Here is a 16,406-nt window from a genome sequence, read left to right on the forward strand (position 1 = left end):
CGGACTTTCCTGTGTTGATCTGGGGCTGAGGGACTCGGGCCACTGGCGTTGGCCCTTCTGTCCCTGCCTGGAGGCCAGTTCTGGGACCCAGAGACTTGCCTCTTCCGCCTCCTGAATGGTTCAGCACGGCCATCCTGGGGTCGGCATGGTCACCTTGGCCAAGAAATTATGGCCATGGACCAGCTGCCTGTTACAGTTCGAAGGAAAGTGTTGTCTTTGTTTTCTTACTGTCTAGTCTACGAGGGGAGGCGAGGAGAGAGAGGAGAGAGAAAGGGAAGGAAAGAAAGAGGGAGGGAGGGAAGGAGGGGAGGAAAGAGGGTGGGAGAGGCTGACCCAGAACGCGGCCTGGCCTTCCCGCAGGCGCCGCGGAGGGGCGCCCTTCTCCAGGCCTAAGGCCCCGCCCGCTGACGCAGGCACGGGCACTTGCTGCTGCACCAGGGCAGATGATGGGAGCACGCTGGACCGCATCTCTGGAAAAACAGCTTGAACAGGAAGACCCTGACACGCCTCCATCTGTGACACTGATGTGAGCCCGTTTTTCAGTCCTGTTGAAATATTTAAACATCTCCATTCTGCCATCAGCTTATTAGCTCTTTCTCCCAATCTTGCAGTCCCCATAGGTATGATAAGCCAGCCTCCTGCACCTCTGTCCAATTTGTTCATAAAAATGTGCAGCAGGAAATGCCAAAGTCTGATGACTCTGGCGGGTCCCAGCAGCCTCTCCCTACGGGGACAAGCTCGCTCTCCTGCTGCTGGTGAGCGGGGGCAGGATGGCCACCGCGCCCACCAAGAGGTCTGGAAAGCCCTGTCCGGCAGGATCTGTGTCTACTCCTTCCATAGCCGTCATCTGGGGCTTGTTGCTCTGGGACCCAAAGGGTTAAGGGTGGTGTGTCCTGCGGATCCTGCTGCCCAGATCCCTGACTCGCTCCTCTGCCCCTTCCCCTGCCTGGCCAGCAGGCCCGCCAGGGTGGGGTCTAGGTCCCTGGCAGCTGACATGAGTTCCCTGCCAGGCACCGAAGCGGGACATGTGGTTATTTATCCTCAAGATCCCGAGGAACTGAGATCCACAGGCTCATGACTTCCTAAATGGTTCCTGGACATAAAATAACTCCTGAATGCTTATTTCCTTGGCACAATTTTTATGATTATTCATTATTCCAGGTGGGGCGCCAGATGACGGATGCCACCTGAAGCGAAGGTCAGAGATAAGGTGCACAGCGTGGCACAGAGACCCTGAGGCCCCATCAGAGGACACCTGATGTTTGCTAAAAACACGGTCAGACCCTCTCCTCCCACTTTACTTGCATCGCCTCATTTAATCCTTCTCACAACCCTAGGAGGCTCATTTTACAGCTGGGAGAACTCAGATGAGGCATGTGAATTCCTCAGCACATGACAGGTCTGAAAACAGCGATGGTGACACTGATGATGGTGATGTTGATGGTGATGATGGTGACGATGGGGATGGTAAGGTTATTGATGGTAATGTGATGATGATGTGATGATGATGATGATGATGATGATGGTGATGATGATGGTGATGGTGTTGATTGTGGTGATGGTGGTGATGGCGTTGATGATGATGTTGATGGTAATGTGATGATGATGTGATGATGATGGTGATGAGGATGGTGGTGGTGTTGATGATGGTGACGATGGTGATGATGGTGATGGTGGTGGTGATGATGGTGCTGGTGATGGTGTTGATGATGGTGGTGGCGGTGATGATGGTGGTGGTGGTGGTAGTGGTGATGGCGGTGATGGTGGTGATGATGGTGGTGATGATGGTGATGGTGGTGGTGATGATGGTGATGGTGGTGATGGTGATGGTGGTGATGGTGATGATGATGGTGATGATGGTGGTGGTGGCGGTGATGGTGGTGATGATGATGGTAATGATGGTGATGGTGGCGGTGATGTGAGGATGGTGGTGACACAGTGGTGATCATGGTGATGATGCTGACACCACAGTGACTCGACAGTGATAATAATGGTGATGACAATAGTGGTGATACTTCACCTTCATTGTCTTTGGCACTTCTGACGATCCACACCAACCCTTCCCCAGGCTGGGTTCCAGCCTTCTGTTCAGCCGGATGACATCTCATCTTTTATTTAATTTAATCGATGGGGAGAATCTGTTCTTTCCTCTGGCAAAGAAGGCTAGGAATTTGTCATTAAAATGCTGCCAGGCTGTAACTCCAGTGTGAGACATGATATAAAATTCTGCAGGAATCAAAGTTTCTGTGAATCTCTGCCTTGTGGGGCCTCAGACACTCTGTCATGTGGCTCGTAACAAATGGTCTTCGGATGAGGCCAACTTGGAAAGATCTGTGTTCTCTCATTTTTAGCCTTGCTGTTGTAGCGTGGGAGGGTGTCTTTGACTGCCGTCAGAAGACCGGGCCATCAGTCAGGTGGTTTCCAGGCCCTCGGCTGGGCTGGGGTGCAGGGCACCAGCTTAGCTGGCACTGCTCATCTATGTGGAGGTCCAGACTTAAAGCCAACAGTGGCATTGAGGAGGACGCCTCCCAGGATGGAATCTTGGCCAAGGGCTCATCCAGGCTCTCGCCCCAGTCAGAGAGCCATGGGAGCTGAGCAGGAACTGCTGTCCCTGGCCCGATGGAGCAGCCCTGGCACCCAGTGTGCAGAGACGGGGCCCTGATGTGGGCAGAGATGGCACTCTAAGGTGGGCAGGGATGGGGCCCTGATGTGGGTAGGGAAACAGACCCCCTGGAGGAGCAGGCCGAGGCTTCCCGGCTGCAGCCTGGGCTGTTTCAGAACTCAGTACTCCTTCTCCAGCCGGGGCTCACTGCTCCCTGCTCTGTCTGACCGCTGACCGCTGACCACCTGGCCAACCCCCTCTTGCCTGGCCCTGCCCTGCTCCCCTCAACCCTGCTTGTCCTGCCCTCGTCCCACCCCCTGACCCCCGAGGCAATGACTCCTGCCCCGGAGGGGCTCTGTGGTCATGGAGCTGCTGACCACTCTCCTGAGGCCGAGCAGCCCTTCCACAGGGGTGACCACACTCACCCAGCCTTCTGTCCACGTGCTCAGAGCGCTGGGAACCAGGAGTCACGCGGGTGGAGGGGAGGGGATGAGGGAATGAGCAGACCACTCCCGACCCCCATCTCCCTGAAGTCCAGTCAGTGCAGGCCTTTGGAGGGATGGGGGAATGCCAGCTGCAGGCGCGCTTGGTCTCGGAGCCCAGGGTTCCTTCCTGGGGAGGCCGCCTGGAAAGCGTGTCTCTCTGCGGGCAGGTGGCCCCTCTGGGGTGGGGAGGAGCCCCTGTGAGCACCATGGGCAGGTGCCCCGGGGTCCAGAGACAGGTGATGGTGCTGCTGGAGAAGGCCCTGCCCCCACGTCCGCCCCCAGCCCGACTGCGGATGCTACATGGCCGTCTTGAGGGTTCGTCGGCTAAAGCTGAGAGGACCCCCTGGCGATTACAGGTCCTCAGGCAGGTCCTGGACCCTGTGTGGCCGCCCCCCTCGTCTGGGGACTCACACTAGCGGCCTCAGAGCACCAGCAATGTCACCCAACAGGTGACAAGAGACAATAGAGGCCCCACCAGCGTGCAGGTCCCACCGTGCCTTTCGCTGCATCCGTGAGGTCACCACACTCGCAGCCCTGAGAACCAGCCGGGGTACCCTCCGGCTGAGGGTTTGCACTGCATCTCACAAACACAGCTTCATCACTTCTGTCACAACAACAGTGAAACCCAGACCACTCTCCTGCCCCCACTGGCTGCAGCCAGAGTCACCTTTGGGGGCCCTGGAGGACATGTGACGGCCCGATCACATCCATCATACAACACAGGACACTAAGGGGTTCCTGTCCTGAGGCTTAAGACCAAACAGACCTCATGATGTGAAATACAGTGAAGGGTGATTTTTAATCTATCTGAGTTCTCACACAAAAGTAGGCAGAGCTGTCAGAACAAGAAGCCTACAGACTGTCCTTGCAAATTATGGGGTGAGGGGTCCCCAAAACGTACACTGTGAGCAGGCGATGCCAGACCATGGCACCAAGGACACTCAGGGCATCCGCGGCTGCCCAAGGAAGTGGGGAGGAGCCCAAGGCCCGTCCCATGGCCCAGAGCCAGCAAGGCCATCCTGGGTCACCATCTTGCTGCAACCAGCTCACTTGGAGCTACAGCAACGGTCACCGTCCTGCCGCACATCAGGTCAGCGAGAGAACCATGAGCGGAACACATCCTAGACGTGCACACAGGCAGGAGCCGGAAGACAGCCCCACACTCTGATGAAATGTTTACTGATTCTTTGAACAGGCGCTAAAGTTTTCAAAGAAGATGATGGATGCTATGAAATAGCAGCACATATCAGAACAGACAAATTCAGTGGGAAATGGGATACTGGACCAAAGAAAGATAGGAAAGACATCCCAGAGACCCAAGAAATTGGAGATAAAAGGGGAAAAAACACTTTGAGAGCCAAGCAGTGTACTTGGCGTCACCAATATGGAAACTCAAAGCAATGAAATAAAACAAACATTAAAAAATAATTCAAGGAAAACATCTTTATGTAGAAAAGATGCACACCTACATTTTGAAAAGGACACATCCTACCTGGGATAATTACCTAAGAATAACCAAGAGAGAGAGAGACTCTGTCTCTTAAAGGCTAAAATTAAAAACAAAAATGGACTGAAATATACCAGCTATGTGTAGATCTAGGAACTGATAATAAATCTGTCATCGTTGGAGGATGGTGCTAGAGAACAACACAGTATTTTGAGAATCAGTATTAAAGGGAGTGAGTGATGAGGGAAAGTGGCTCAGTCGTGTCTGACTCTGCAATCCCATGGCCTGTTGCTCGTCAGGCTCCTCTGTCCACGGAATTCTCCAGGCAAGAATGTTGGAGCAGGTTGCCATTTCGTTCTCCAAAAATTAAAGGGAAGGAATCAAGAATTTACTTTGGGTTTTCTATTTGAAGTACACCTCAAGGGAACCAAATGGTTTATGAAGTTATGTTTTTCTTTATAAAAGTAGGCAAGGTGCTAAATGCAAATGAGATAATATAATTGAGACATTAGCATGAAAAAGTCCTTTTAGAAAGAAAGGATGAGGGCAAGTTACCTGCTCACATCACAGAAGACAGAGGATCAGACATCAGATGCCTCTTGACAGAAGGAACTCAATACTACCATGAAGGATTCTTGCCCAAATACCAATCCAAACTCGAACTAATATAGCCTCCAGATCTGCTATAGAGTCACGGAAACTACCAGGTCAGAAGAACCAGTTAAAGCTCATCTTGGAGATCCAGTGATATCCGTGAGCCAAGGTCCAGACTATGGGAGATTCCACAGTTAAGAAGAAATTCTGATGTCTTTAAAAACAAATGGGGAAAGAAAAAGCTGGAGCCAAAGGGAACAAACCTACAGACTAAAATAAATTTAGGAGACAGTCATGGAGGGCTATGTACAAACAATTTTGCCTTGACTTGAAAAATTAAGTTTTAAAATAAAACAGTGAAGGAAATCTGAACAATATCTGAGAAGCTATTTGATAACAGTAAGTTGTTTGGTGATATTTGTCGTTTACTTTTTAGGTGTGAGTGACTATGATTGCCTTTAAAAAGTCCTTGTAGTTTAGTCACATGTCCTGATATATTTACAAATAAAATCTGTATGATAGCTGGGGTTTGCTTCAAAATATTCCGAGTTGAGGGGTAAGGAGAACTAAAGATGAACAACACTGGCCTTGATATAGTTGTCGAAACTGGGAAGTGTGTATATGGGAGAGTTAAATATCCTGTTCCATTTGTTATGAAGAACTTTTCCGTAGTAAAAAGTTAAAAATGGGCAAATAGACTGTCTTCATTGGGCGTTCGGGGCCACTTGCTCCGTGTTGGGCCTTTCCCAGCACGTGTCTGACAGCTGGCTGGACTCAGGGCCGCGGACCGGCCCCCTCCCATGATCTCGGGATGTTTGCCTTAGTAGAAATCGTGGCAGCCGGGCCTCTTGACTGCGCAGGTTGCCTTTCCCCTCTGCTCCCGTGTCTCTCCAGCCCCTCCCGGCGCTGACAGCACGTCTCCCGTGTGCCCCAGCCTCTTCAGGCCCAGACACCCTGCCTCCTTTCCCATCACTGCAGCAGCAAAGGCCATCCCCTCCTCTACCTTGCCTTGTGAGGCTGAGCACATGTTCCAGCAGGAGGCATCAGAAGCGTGGACAGAACTAGACGATGAATTTATAATTTAAGGGACTTCCCTGGTGGTTCAGATGGTGAAGTGTCTGCCTACAATGCGGGAGAACTGGGTTCGATCCCTGGGTCGGGAAGATCTCCTGGAGAAGGAAATGGCAATCCACTCCAGTACTCTTGCCTGGAGAATCCCATGGACGGAGGAGCCTGGTAGGCTGCAGAACATGGGGTCGCAGAGTTGGACACGACTGTGCGACTTCACTTTCTTTTCCTTCAAACTATGAATTGCCATAAAGAGGGGAAATATATTCTTCCTGGTGGGAGACAAGAAGAAACACTCTCCTAGGTGACTGTACAGTTTCTCCGCCAGGACCATGTGGGCGTGCTCTCGACTGCTGAATGGAGCCCCCGAAGAAGAAGATTCTACAACAGCCAACCCCCCCTCTCCCCCGCCCACACAAGCGAAGACAGACCCTGACTTCATCTCAGAGCCACGTGTCTGCTGCCAGCAAGCAAGGGCCCTGGGCACATCCTGCCGCTCTCGTCGTGTCTGCTACAGGGGAATTCGTGACAAGCGCTGAAGGCCAAGTGCTTACTCAACACCAGGGTTAAAGGGAGTGAGAGGCAGGCTGAGAGATCTGATAAAGGACCAGTGAAGAAGCCCCAAGGTCAAGGGCTCCATTAGAACTGAGTCCAGAGTGGTCTCCTGGTGGTCAGATTTCAGTTTTACCCCCATGTGGGTGAAAAGCTTTATAGAGACTGGGAGGAGAACTCGACCCATTCACTCAAACTCCAAGAAACGACACCTGCTGTAGTGAGCGAGAGGGTGATGGATGGGTCTCAGGATTTATGCTGGCGTCTGGTCTCCCTCTCAGAAATCCACAAGTTTCATAATCCTTTTTGGGGAGAAAATAAATGCCAGGGAATACTGATGCTTCAATCTGAAAGGACAAACTAAAATCTCATGACAAATGACCTACGTGCACACAATCTTCTCAGAGCCAGGCATCCGTGGAATGTCCTCGGCCCAGGTAGGAGGCCCTAAAGGCACAGGCCACAGACTAGTCACAGAACTGCAGGGGTCGATTGAGAAGCAGCTGGCCGACTAAACTCGTGAACTGTGTACAAAGTAGGAGCTTGAGACGCGTGTGCTCAGTTGTGTTCGACTCTGTGACCTCACGGACTGCAGCCCGCCAGGCTCCTCTGTCGTTGGGATTCTTCAGGCAAGAATACTGGAGTGGGTATCCATGCCCTTCTCCAGGGGATCTTCCCGACCCACGGGTCAAACCTGGGTCTTCTGCATTACAGGTAGGTCAGGGTAGGTAAGTGGATATTAATTCGTTTCCTGTGCATGTCTGAGGCCACAAAGAGATGCACAGTATCCCATCTTCTGAAGAAAGCCAGACTGCACACTTGCATTGGAGTGTAGCTCATTCTCTTGTTTTCTTGGATTCTTTAAAGATATAATTTTATAGCAATCTTAATCTGGATTTACATATTTTCTAGCACTACCTCTTAGCTCTGCAGAGAAGCCAAGGTTGCACGTTCTCAGTAGCTAATTTTTCTGGGATTCTGGAAACCCATGTATATGGAAGTGAAAGGGCTCAGCTCATGGTTCGTACAGAGACAGGGTTCAGCATGCTGGCTGCTCCTCCCTGCCCACACTCGCTGACCGTCACCCTTGCACCGGGGTGGAGCAGGGGCCACTGCTGAGTGTAGAAAGAGTATCTCCTTTTCTCTCGTGCATTTGACTCTCTCGAGGTGTGGACTTGATTTGGGGGCAGACTCAGGGGTAGTGGCTGTGAACCCTCCAGACACTAAATCATTTTGTCTTGTCCTGTCTTTTGGGTGATGGTCTTGCTTCTTTCATCCTAGACGGAGGCTCTCTGACCCAGGATAGGATGCAGAATCACAGCTCGATCCAGGGGACATGCTTTGGATGTGCCTTGACCATCTTGGTTTGTGAAGAGGAGCATAATGGAGGGTGTATTTGGGGAAAACAGAAAAATGACCCAAGAGCACTTCTTGCTAATTTCTCACTCCTCAGTCTCCAGGTACGGCTGTAGATAACCCCAAAGTTTTACTATACAAGGTCAACTTTGCTTCTTAGCTCCATGGCCATCAACTCTGTGTCCTCAAAGTTTACAAACTACTGCAATAAACAATATTCTGGGATTCCCAGGTGGTCCAGAGGTTAAGAATTTGTCTGACAGTGCAGAAGGCTCGAGTTCAATCCCTGGTCCAGGAAGATCTCTCATGCAGGGGAACAGCTAAGCCTGCGCACCAGCTGCTGAACCTGTGCTCTAGAGTCTGCGAGCTGCAACTTCTGAAGCCCGTGTGCCTAGAGCCTGCGCTCCACAAGACGAGCAGCCCTGCAATGAAAAGCCCGCATCGCAGCTGGAGAAGAGCCCTACTAGTTGCAAGAAGAAAAAGCCGTGTGCAGCTGTGAAGACCCAGCACAGCCAACGACAAATAAATAGATAAATATTTTTTAAAAAGAAAAACAAAAAACTAATGTTTCAAGCCAAGAGATTTCTTTTGGTCACTTATAATAAAAGACTTCTATACCAAATGGCATAAAACCATAAATAAATTTCCAAAGCTGTGGGGCCAACAATATTTGAAAACTCAGAAGAGCAATTTCACCCTGTCCTGCTATGGAAAGCCATTAATTTAGCAGGAGTCCCTTGGCTCAGCAACTGGCAAAACCTGGCACATGGAGAAGGGGCTGGAAGACCTGCATACCACTGGCAATTTCTTTTCTAACATGTTTTGTGGATAATCTCACTCTAGTTTTTAAACCAAATGACATACTTTTGCTGAATCCTTCAAATAATTCAACTCAATTATTTGAAATAAATTCTAAGTTCTTTAAATAGTGCATTTGAAAAGCAGGTCTGAACGATAAAAAAACTTTCACGTGGGAAACCAGCAGGACCCCCGGGCACTGCACACAAAGGGGAGAAGCAAACAATCAATTTTCCGGTCCCAGGGAAGGCGCACAATTGTGCATCACAAACACATCCCATTAAACAGCAAATAACAAGCCGTCTGAAACGGCACTCACCGGTAGCTGAAAATATTGGGGTAATTGGAAAGCTTGTCACTGTGACATATTTCTCTTCCCAGGGAATGGAAGGAAAAGTATCATTTGGATCTGAATTATAGACACAGCTGATTTAATCCCATTTGCATAAGAATGTCCAAAATGTATATGAATGGGGCCAGGATGCATGGAGCAGGCAGCAGCGTTCAAAACCTGCCTCGTCCTTTAGAGGCCAGGATACGGCAGCTGGAGTCAGACTTGGCAGGAGCGTTTGATGACAGAAATTACGTCACACGTACAACAGACAAGGGCAAATGGACTGATTCCAGCAGGTTCTCTGCAGCCTGGCCTCTTACTAGTTAGGCCAGCATCTACTAAATAAAAATGCACAAAAGCAGACAGACGCTTGGTGAGTCCTTGTGTGTACTGGCAATGACCTTCCCCAGAGACAAACAGGCCAGGATGATGCTGGTGTCAGCCCCAGCGGGTGACGAGCTCTGAGCCACGGAGCAGGCCCGGTGGGGAGGGAGCTTCAGAAAAAGCCCCACAAGGGCGAAACTTCCCCCAGAGTGAGCACAGTTTGTGTAAAGTGGCCCAGAAGTGAAGGATCGGGACTCCCAGAACATTTCAGATCCTGAGTCCAACCCAGCACATCCACTGAAGACTTTCCCTCCCAAATCTCAGAGGCAGAACAGAGCAGAGTGACCCGGGAGTGAGCCCTGAACTGCGGCGGAAGCGAGTGTCTGGACGCTGCCCTCACACACGGAATCTGTGGGCCAAGAGGGCCTGAAGACCCACGGTGGCCAAAACTCCATGAAAACCCCTGTGATGGCTTCAGAGTCAGTGCTCACTCATGGAAGAAGTCACTGATGAAAACTGAGATGAACGCTTTGATGTTACTTAGAAGCCAAGTAGCAGAATTTGGGGGCAGTCCCATAGACAAATGAAGCGCGCTGGACAATGTAGGAGGACTGCCCAGTTCCCTGGAGCTCAGTGAGTCCTCCCTCCTGCGAAAGTTTAAAAACATCCCATAATGGCTAGATTGCTATTTCTCTTGTGCCTCAGCAAGCTTGTCTTGTTTTTAAAATTATACACATTTATTCAAGATTGCAGAGATGGACGCAGCTGCCGCAGGGTCTGAGCACAACAATAAAGTGATCACAGCTTGCTTCCTGTCCCTGGAGCCCTTGACGCCAGCGAAGGTGCTTGGCGTCCATCCTCTGTGGCCTCTGTCACCCCAAAAGTGACTGTGTAAGCACAGGATTTGGGGGCCCAAGAACACAGAGGCCTGTGGGGTGGGTGGGGTCAGCCTTGCCCCAGCGCCACAGAGAGACCGGCCAAGCTGCAGCCCCCGATCTCCGTCAGCTGGAGAAGGAGGCCCTGCCTCCCACCCGGACTGCACCCCGGGACTAGGGGAGGACACTGCTTACCCTGCCCTGGACCGCTCTCAGAAACTGCTGTGGCGTCTGCTTGGCATCGGTTAAAGCGACCGTAAGCCTGCACCTGGTCAGCAAAATCATTTGGGAGGGGTGCTAGTGGGGAAGGCCAAAGACAGTGCGACAAAAGGGACAGAGGCCCTTTGCTATTTAGCCACCCAGTCGTGTCCAACTCTGCGCCCCCGTGGGTGCAGCCCACAAGGCTCCTCTGTCCAGGGGGATTCTCCAGGCAAGAACACTGGGGTGGGTTGCCACTTCCTTCTCCAGGGAATCTTCCAACCCAGGGATTGAACCCATGTCTGTCTCTGCTTGACAGGCAGTTTCTCTCCACTGAGTCGCCAGGGAAGCCCCGGTTGCATAGGTTTGTGGCATCCATCAGAGAGTCCAGCCCTGACCCCTGACCCCTGAATCCTGCTGCCAGCCCTCCTCCCCAACAGGGACGTCCTCTCTGCCTCCCTCTCCCACTGTCCTTCCCCAGGAAACCACAGGGCAAGGACAGAAGAGGAGGGAACGGGCACCGCTTCCGGGTCGAGAGTGCGTTTCCCTTCACTGCTGTATGTTGTTGCAAAAGTCTGACCTCATCCAGGGCACGTTTTAAAAGAGAAGACACACAGTCAGACACCCTGACAGCTGCTCTGGGACTCCTGCCGCTGGCCTGCGTGTCCCCTGACGGGAGCGGGTGCCTGGACCCCCGGAACAGGACTGGGCGTGCACTGGGCGGGACGCGGACCATTCCGCGGTCATGGGCACCACGTCTGCTCAGGAAGTGGTCTTGTGAGTCCCTTTCAACCCCCCTCATCCTCCCGGCCCCGTGCCTTTCAGCCACCTGCCTTTCCAGGAACTCAGACTCACAGACCTCGAATTTTACTCCTGTGCCTGGAACTGAGTAGGGAAGGGCCACAGACCGGTCTTCCAGGATGGCCAAAGCGGGAACAGCCACCCTGGCTTGAAGGGAGGCTGACTTCCTCCCTTCTGTGCTGCGCCTGCAACAGGTCGTAACAGGAAAACTTGGGTGGAGAACATGTTCTCCAGGAGCCACTGCAAGCCATCTGTCCTTACCCAGGCGTCAGCTGCCTCACTGATGACACGTCTGATTTGAGTTGAGAATCAACCTGAATGGCGTTACTGAATGAGACCTGGTGGAGTTGCTTTGCCCAAAGTCACAATGCCAGCCAGCCACAGAGTCGGACCTCTGACCCAGAGCTGCAGGACCCCCGGCCCACTCCTCACCCAGCCCCACGCGGGACCTCGATTGACTCCGTCCACTCCTCAGGGCCCTGGTAGAAAGGCCAGGGCTGAGCATGGCCCCAGGAAGGGTGGGGAGGGAGGCACCGTCCACTACAGATGTGGGGCCCCCAGAGTGGCTGGGACCCCCACCCTCTGTTTGGGGTCGGACCCATTCCTGGCTCAGTCAACAGAGTCAAAATGATCCTTTCCTTTCTCAAGGAAAGACGCACGGGGAAGGATGTGGCCACCTACCGATTCCTCTTGGTTTTCACGTCTGGGTCTTCCCTGCCATCTTCAGAACTCGATCCATCGCTGGGCTCGGCTGAAAGAAAGTCAGGTTCGCATGGTCAATACGGAGCTCGTGGCTTTGGCAAGCCACCGAGAAGCATCACTTCCAGCAGACTCAGCTTGAAATTAGGAAGACAGAGTTCCCTTAGTGACGGACCTCAGTCTTCTAACTATACTGGTGGGTTTCTCTTACAGAGGGACCTCCGTCTTCTAACTATACTGGTGGGTTTCCCTTAAAGAAGGACCTCTGTCCTGTAACTATATAACTATACTAGCGGGTTCCATTAAAGATGGACCTCCGTCCTATAACTATATAACTATACTAGTGGGTTTCTCTTCAAGATGGACCTCTGTCCTATAACCATAATAAATATACTAGTGGATTTCCCTTAAAGATGGACCTCCATCCTATAACTATATAACTATACTAGTGGGTTTCTCTTAAAGAGGGACCTCCGTCCTGTAACTATAATGACTATACTAGTGGGTTTCCCTTAAAGAGGGACCTCCGTCCTATAACTATATAACTATACTAGCGGGTTTCCCTTAAAGAGGGACCTCCGTCCTATAACCATAATAAATATAATAGTGGGTTTCTCTTAAAGCTGGACCTCAATCCTGTAACTATACTAGTGGGTTTCCCTTAAAGATGGACCTCCGTCCTGTAACTATATAACTATACTAGTGGGTTTCCCTTAATGACGGACCCCAATCCTGTAACTATACTAGTGGGTTTCCCTTAAAGAAGGACCTCCATCCTATAACTATAATAACTATACTAGCAGGTTTCCGTTAAAGATGGACCTCCGTCCTATAACTATATAACTATACTAGCGGGTTTCCATTAAAGATGGACCTCCGTCCTATAACTATATAACCATACTAGTGGGTTTCCCTTAAAGAAGGACCTCCATCCTATAACTATAATAACTATACTAGCGGGTTTGCATTAAAGAGGGACCTCTGTCCTATAACTATATAACTATACTAGCGGGTTTCCCTTAAAGAGGGACCTCCGTCCTATAACTATATAACTATACTAGTGGGTTTCCCTTAAAGATGGACCTCAATCCTGTAACTATACTAGTGGGTTTCCCTTAAAGAGGGACCTCCATCCTATAACTATATAACTATACTAGTGGGTTTCCATTAAAGATGGACTTCTGTCCTATAACTATAATGACTATACTAGTGGGTTTCCCTTAAAGAGGGACCTCCATCCTATAACTATAATAACTATACTAGCGGGTTTCCATTAAAGATGGACCTCCGTCCTATAACTATATAACTATACTAGTGGATTTCCCTTAAAGATGGACCTCAATCCTGTAACTATACTAGTGGGTTTCCCTTAAAGAGGGACCTCCGTCCTATAACTATATAACTATACTAGTGGGTTTCCATTAAAGATGGACCTCCATCCTATAACTATAATGACTATACTAGTGGGTTTCCCTTAAAGAGGGACTTCCATCCTATAACTATATAACTATACTAGTGGGTTTCCATTAAAGATGGACCTCCGTCCTATAACTATATAACTATACTAGTGGGTTTCCCTTAAAGAGGGACTTCCATCTTATAACTATATAACTATATTAGTGGGTTTCCATTAAAGATGAACCTCCGTCCTATAACTATAATGACATTACTAGTGGGTTTCCCTTAAAGAGGGACCTCCGTCCTATAACTATACTAGTGGGTGTACTCCTTCCATATTTCAGCAGGAAAGAAATCTGTGATGCTTTTGTGCACAGAAAAGTCATCTCTAGCTGATGGCCGTGGAGAGACTGCCAGACACTCCAGAAGGGTGGGCGAGGGGGTGCGTCCAGTTGACCCCACCCCTCGCAGGACGCGGGCCTGGACCAGCCCTTCTGTCCAAGCTGTCTCCGTGCCCCTGTGCTTGAACTGCAGACCCAGGCTCCCCCTTTGACTCCTGCAGTGAAGGACCCAGGTTGTCTGCACAGGGCCGCAGACCGCTGCTGCCTACGTGTCTACTTTCTAAGAGCCAGATTGATTTTGAAGTCAGGTCCCTTCCTTACACCCTGAAGAGGCTGGCCCTGTAAATGTTTGATGAGCTTTCGGAATGAAAAAGTAAAAAGGTGCTTGGGTGTTTCATATTTGTCTCCAAAAGGAAAGAGGAAAAATGAGTATAAAGATGGTTCCAGAGTGTTATTATTTCAGTCCTGACAGGCTGAACGATGCCCAGACGCTCCCTGGCATCACAACTGCCTGCTCGCCTGCTTTTCATTCTGTGTCTGTCGTCCCCGGAAGCCACTTTCTCGGAAGCATGTCCCCAGCGGGCCCAGGGGCAGGGCTGGGCCACCGCCGCCCACACCGCGAGGCTTGAACCCACATCCTTCCTGGGGAGGCTCTGTAACGAGCTCATAATGAACGTGACGTTTATGGGGAAAGTATGAATATCTTTGGCAGAGAAGCCCTCCACTGCTTTTCTTTACATAAAACCCGAGAGTTGTCCATGCACACTGTCTGCAACCCCAACAATGCCTCCGGCTCCGGCCCCGTCCATTCTCCAGCTGGCTCTCAGGGCATGGTGCGGGGCTGAGGCAAGATGAGAAGAGATGTGGGTCACGTCCTAGAGGCGCCCAGCGAGCCCGGTCCACCCAGCCTCTGGGTTCTGGCGGCCTCTTCCCACCAACAGCCTGTCCAGTGCAGCACAGTCAGGGGACCCAGGAGACTCCCTCGGCGGGACCCCGAGCCCAGAGCAGGGCCCCCCAAGCCCTGGCACCAGGGACATGTGGGCTGGATGACAGGGCGTCCTGTGCACCTTAGGGGCTGAGTGGCATCCCAAGTCTCCAGAAATCACCCAAAGTCCTCCAAGGAACAGAGCGCCCGTTCCCCAGCCCTATTGAGAACCAGCAGTCTAGAGAAAGACCCTCGTGAGAGCAAAGCTAACAGGAGGGGAGGCGCTTGCTCTGTCTCACCCACACTCTCTCCCCACACACACCTCTGTGTCCCCCCATCACATAATTCAATGAGAGAGACAACACACTCTTCATAAGAATACACAACAAAACAAACGGCCAGTCAACCAGTCGAAATGTTCAATTTCTCTCATAATTAAAGAAATGCCAATGGACACAATGAATGGTTTTAAAAGCTTAAGGTTGGATGATCCACAGTGCTCATGAGAGTAGCAGAATCTATTAGTAGGTGTGTGAACTGGTCCATCTTTTTGGAGGAAGATTTAGCAATATCTGTCACAATGTAAAATGCATGTACCTTTCGATCTGGTAATTCCAATAATGTGAATTTATGCAATGAAAGTACTCATAAATGCTCCTGAGATAAATATATGTGAACGAAGGTATTCTTATCAGTATCCTGTGTGGGCATGAAAAACCAATGACCTGGAAGTCCACCAGCTGGAAAGACCTGGTGGAGATGTCAGAGTCTAGTCAAGGTGGGGAGGGATGCGAAGGGAGGGGCTCAGAACACATGTGTGCACACGTGCTAAGTTGCTTCTCTTGTGTCTGACTCTGCAACCCCAGGGGCTGCAGCCCACCAGGCTCCTCTGTCCATGGGATTCTCCAGGCAAGGGTACTGGAGTGGGTTGCCATGCCCTCCTCCAGGGATCTTCTCAACCCAGGGAGTGAACGTGGCTCTCTTCCATTGCAGGAGGATTCTTCACCACTGGTGCCACCTGGGAAGCCCTCAGAATATGAGGGGTTTGCCAAAAAGATACCCATAGTGATGAGAAGCAGAAAGTGCAGCAGGTCAACTCCTCAGCCGTTCTATTAAAAATATGCATACCCACAAAGATCTACTTACCTTCACAATACATTGCCTTGTGCATTTAACGGGCAAGGAAGGGCACGGCCATTTTTGAAAAGGTGCTGAGTGTACAGGGAAGTTGAGGCAGGTAGTCAGAGGTCTTCTCAGGCTGCGAGAAGCATGTCTTCCATCCCCTTACAACGGCTGCCCTCATGCAGGCCCAGGTGGGCAGGGAAGTGGGAAGAACTAGTTTCTGAGGGAAACTGCTTTGAAAAGTGCTATTCCGGTCTCTCCTATGTCCTGGGCCTCGAAGGCAGAGATAGGACATAACCCCCTTATCGGTACTGATTCAGGGGCATCTAGAAACCTGAACAAGCCTTGGCCCTGCTCACCCAGCAAACTGAAGGTGAGAGCTTACACAGCATCATTACAGATGTGGTGACTGCACGCCGGGCTCCGGAACCTTCCTTCCCATCACAGTTCAGTTCAGTTCAGTCGCTCAGTCATGTCCGACTCTTTG

The 16,406-nt window shown here is 50.9% G+C and overlaps 1 protein-coding gene across 1 annotated transcript in view; it reads right to left on the reverse strand.

Annotated features, from left to right (window-relative positions):
* Positions 1–16,406, reverse strand: part of TCERG1L (transcription elongation regulator 1 like) — a 191,473-nt gene that overhangs the window by 24,998 nt on the left and 150,069 nt on the right. The window contains exon 8 of the mRNA XM_065920163.1: positions 12,116–12,185. Within this exon, the coding sequence (XP_065776235.1) occupies positions 12,116–12,185 (70 nt within the window). The remainder of the gene's footprint in view (positions 1–12,115; positions 12,186–16,406) is intronic.

This window comes from Muntiacus reevesi, chromosome 2 (assembly GCF_963930625.1).
Source record: "Muntiacus reevesi chromosome 2, mMunRee1.1, whole genome shotgun sequence".
Classification (NCBI taxonomy): domain Eukaryota; kingdom Metazoa; phylum Chordata; class Mammalia; order Artiodactyla; family Cervidae; genus Muntiacus; species Muntiacus reevesi.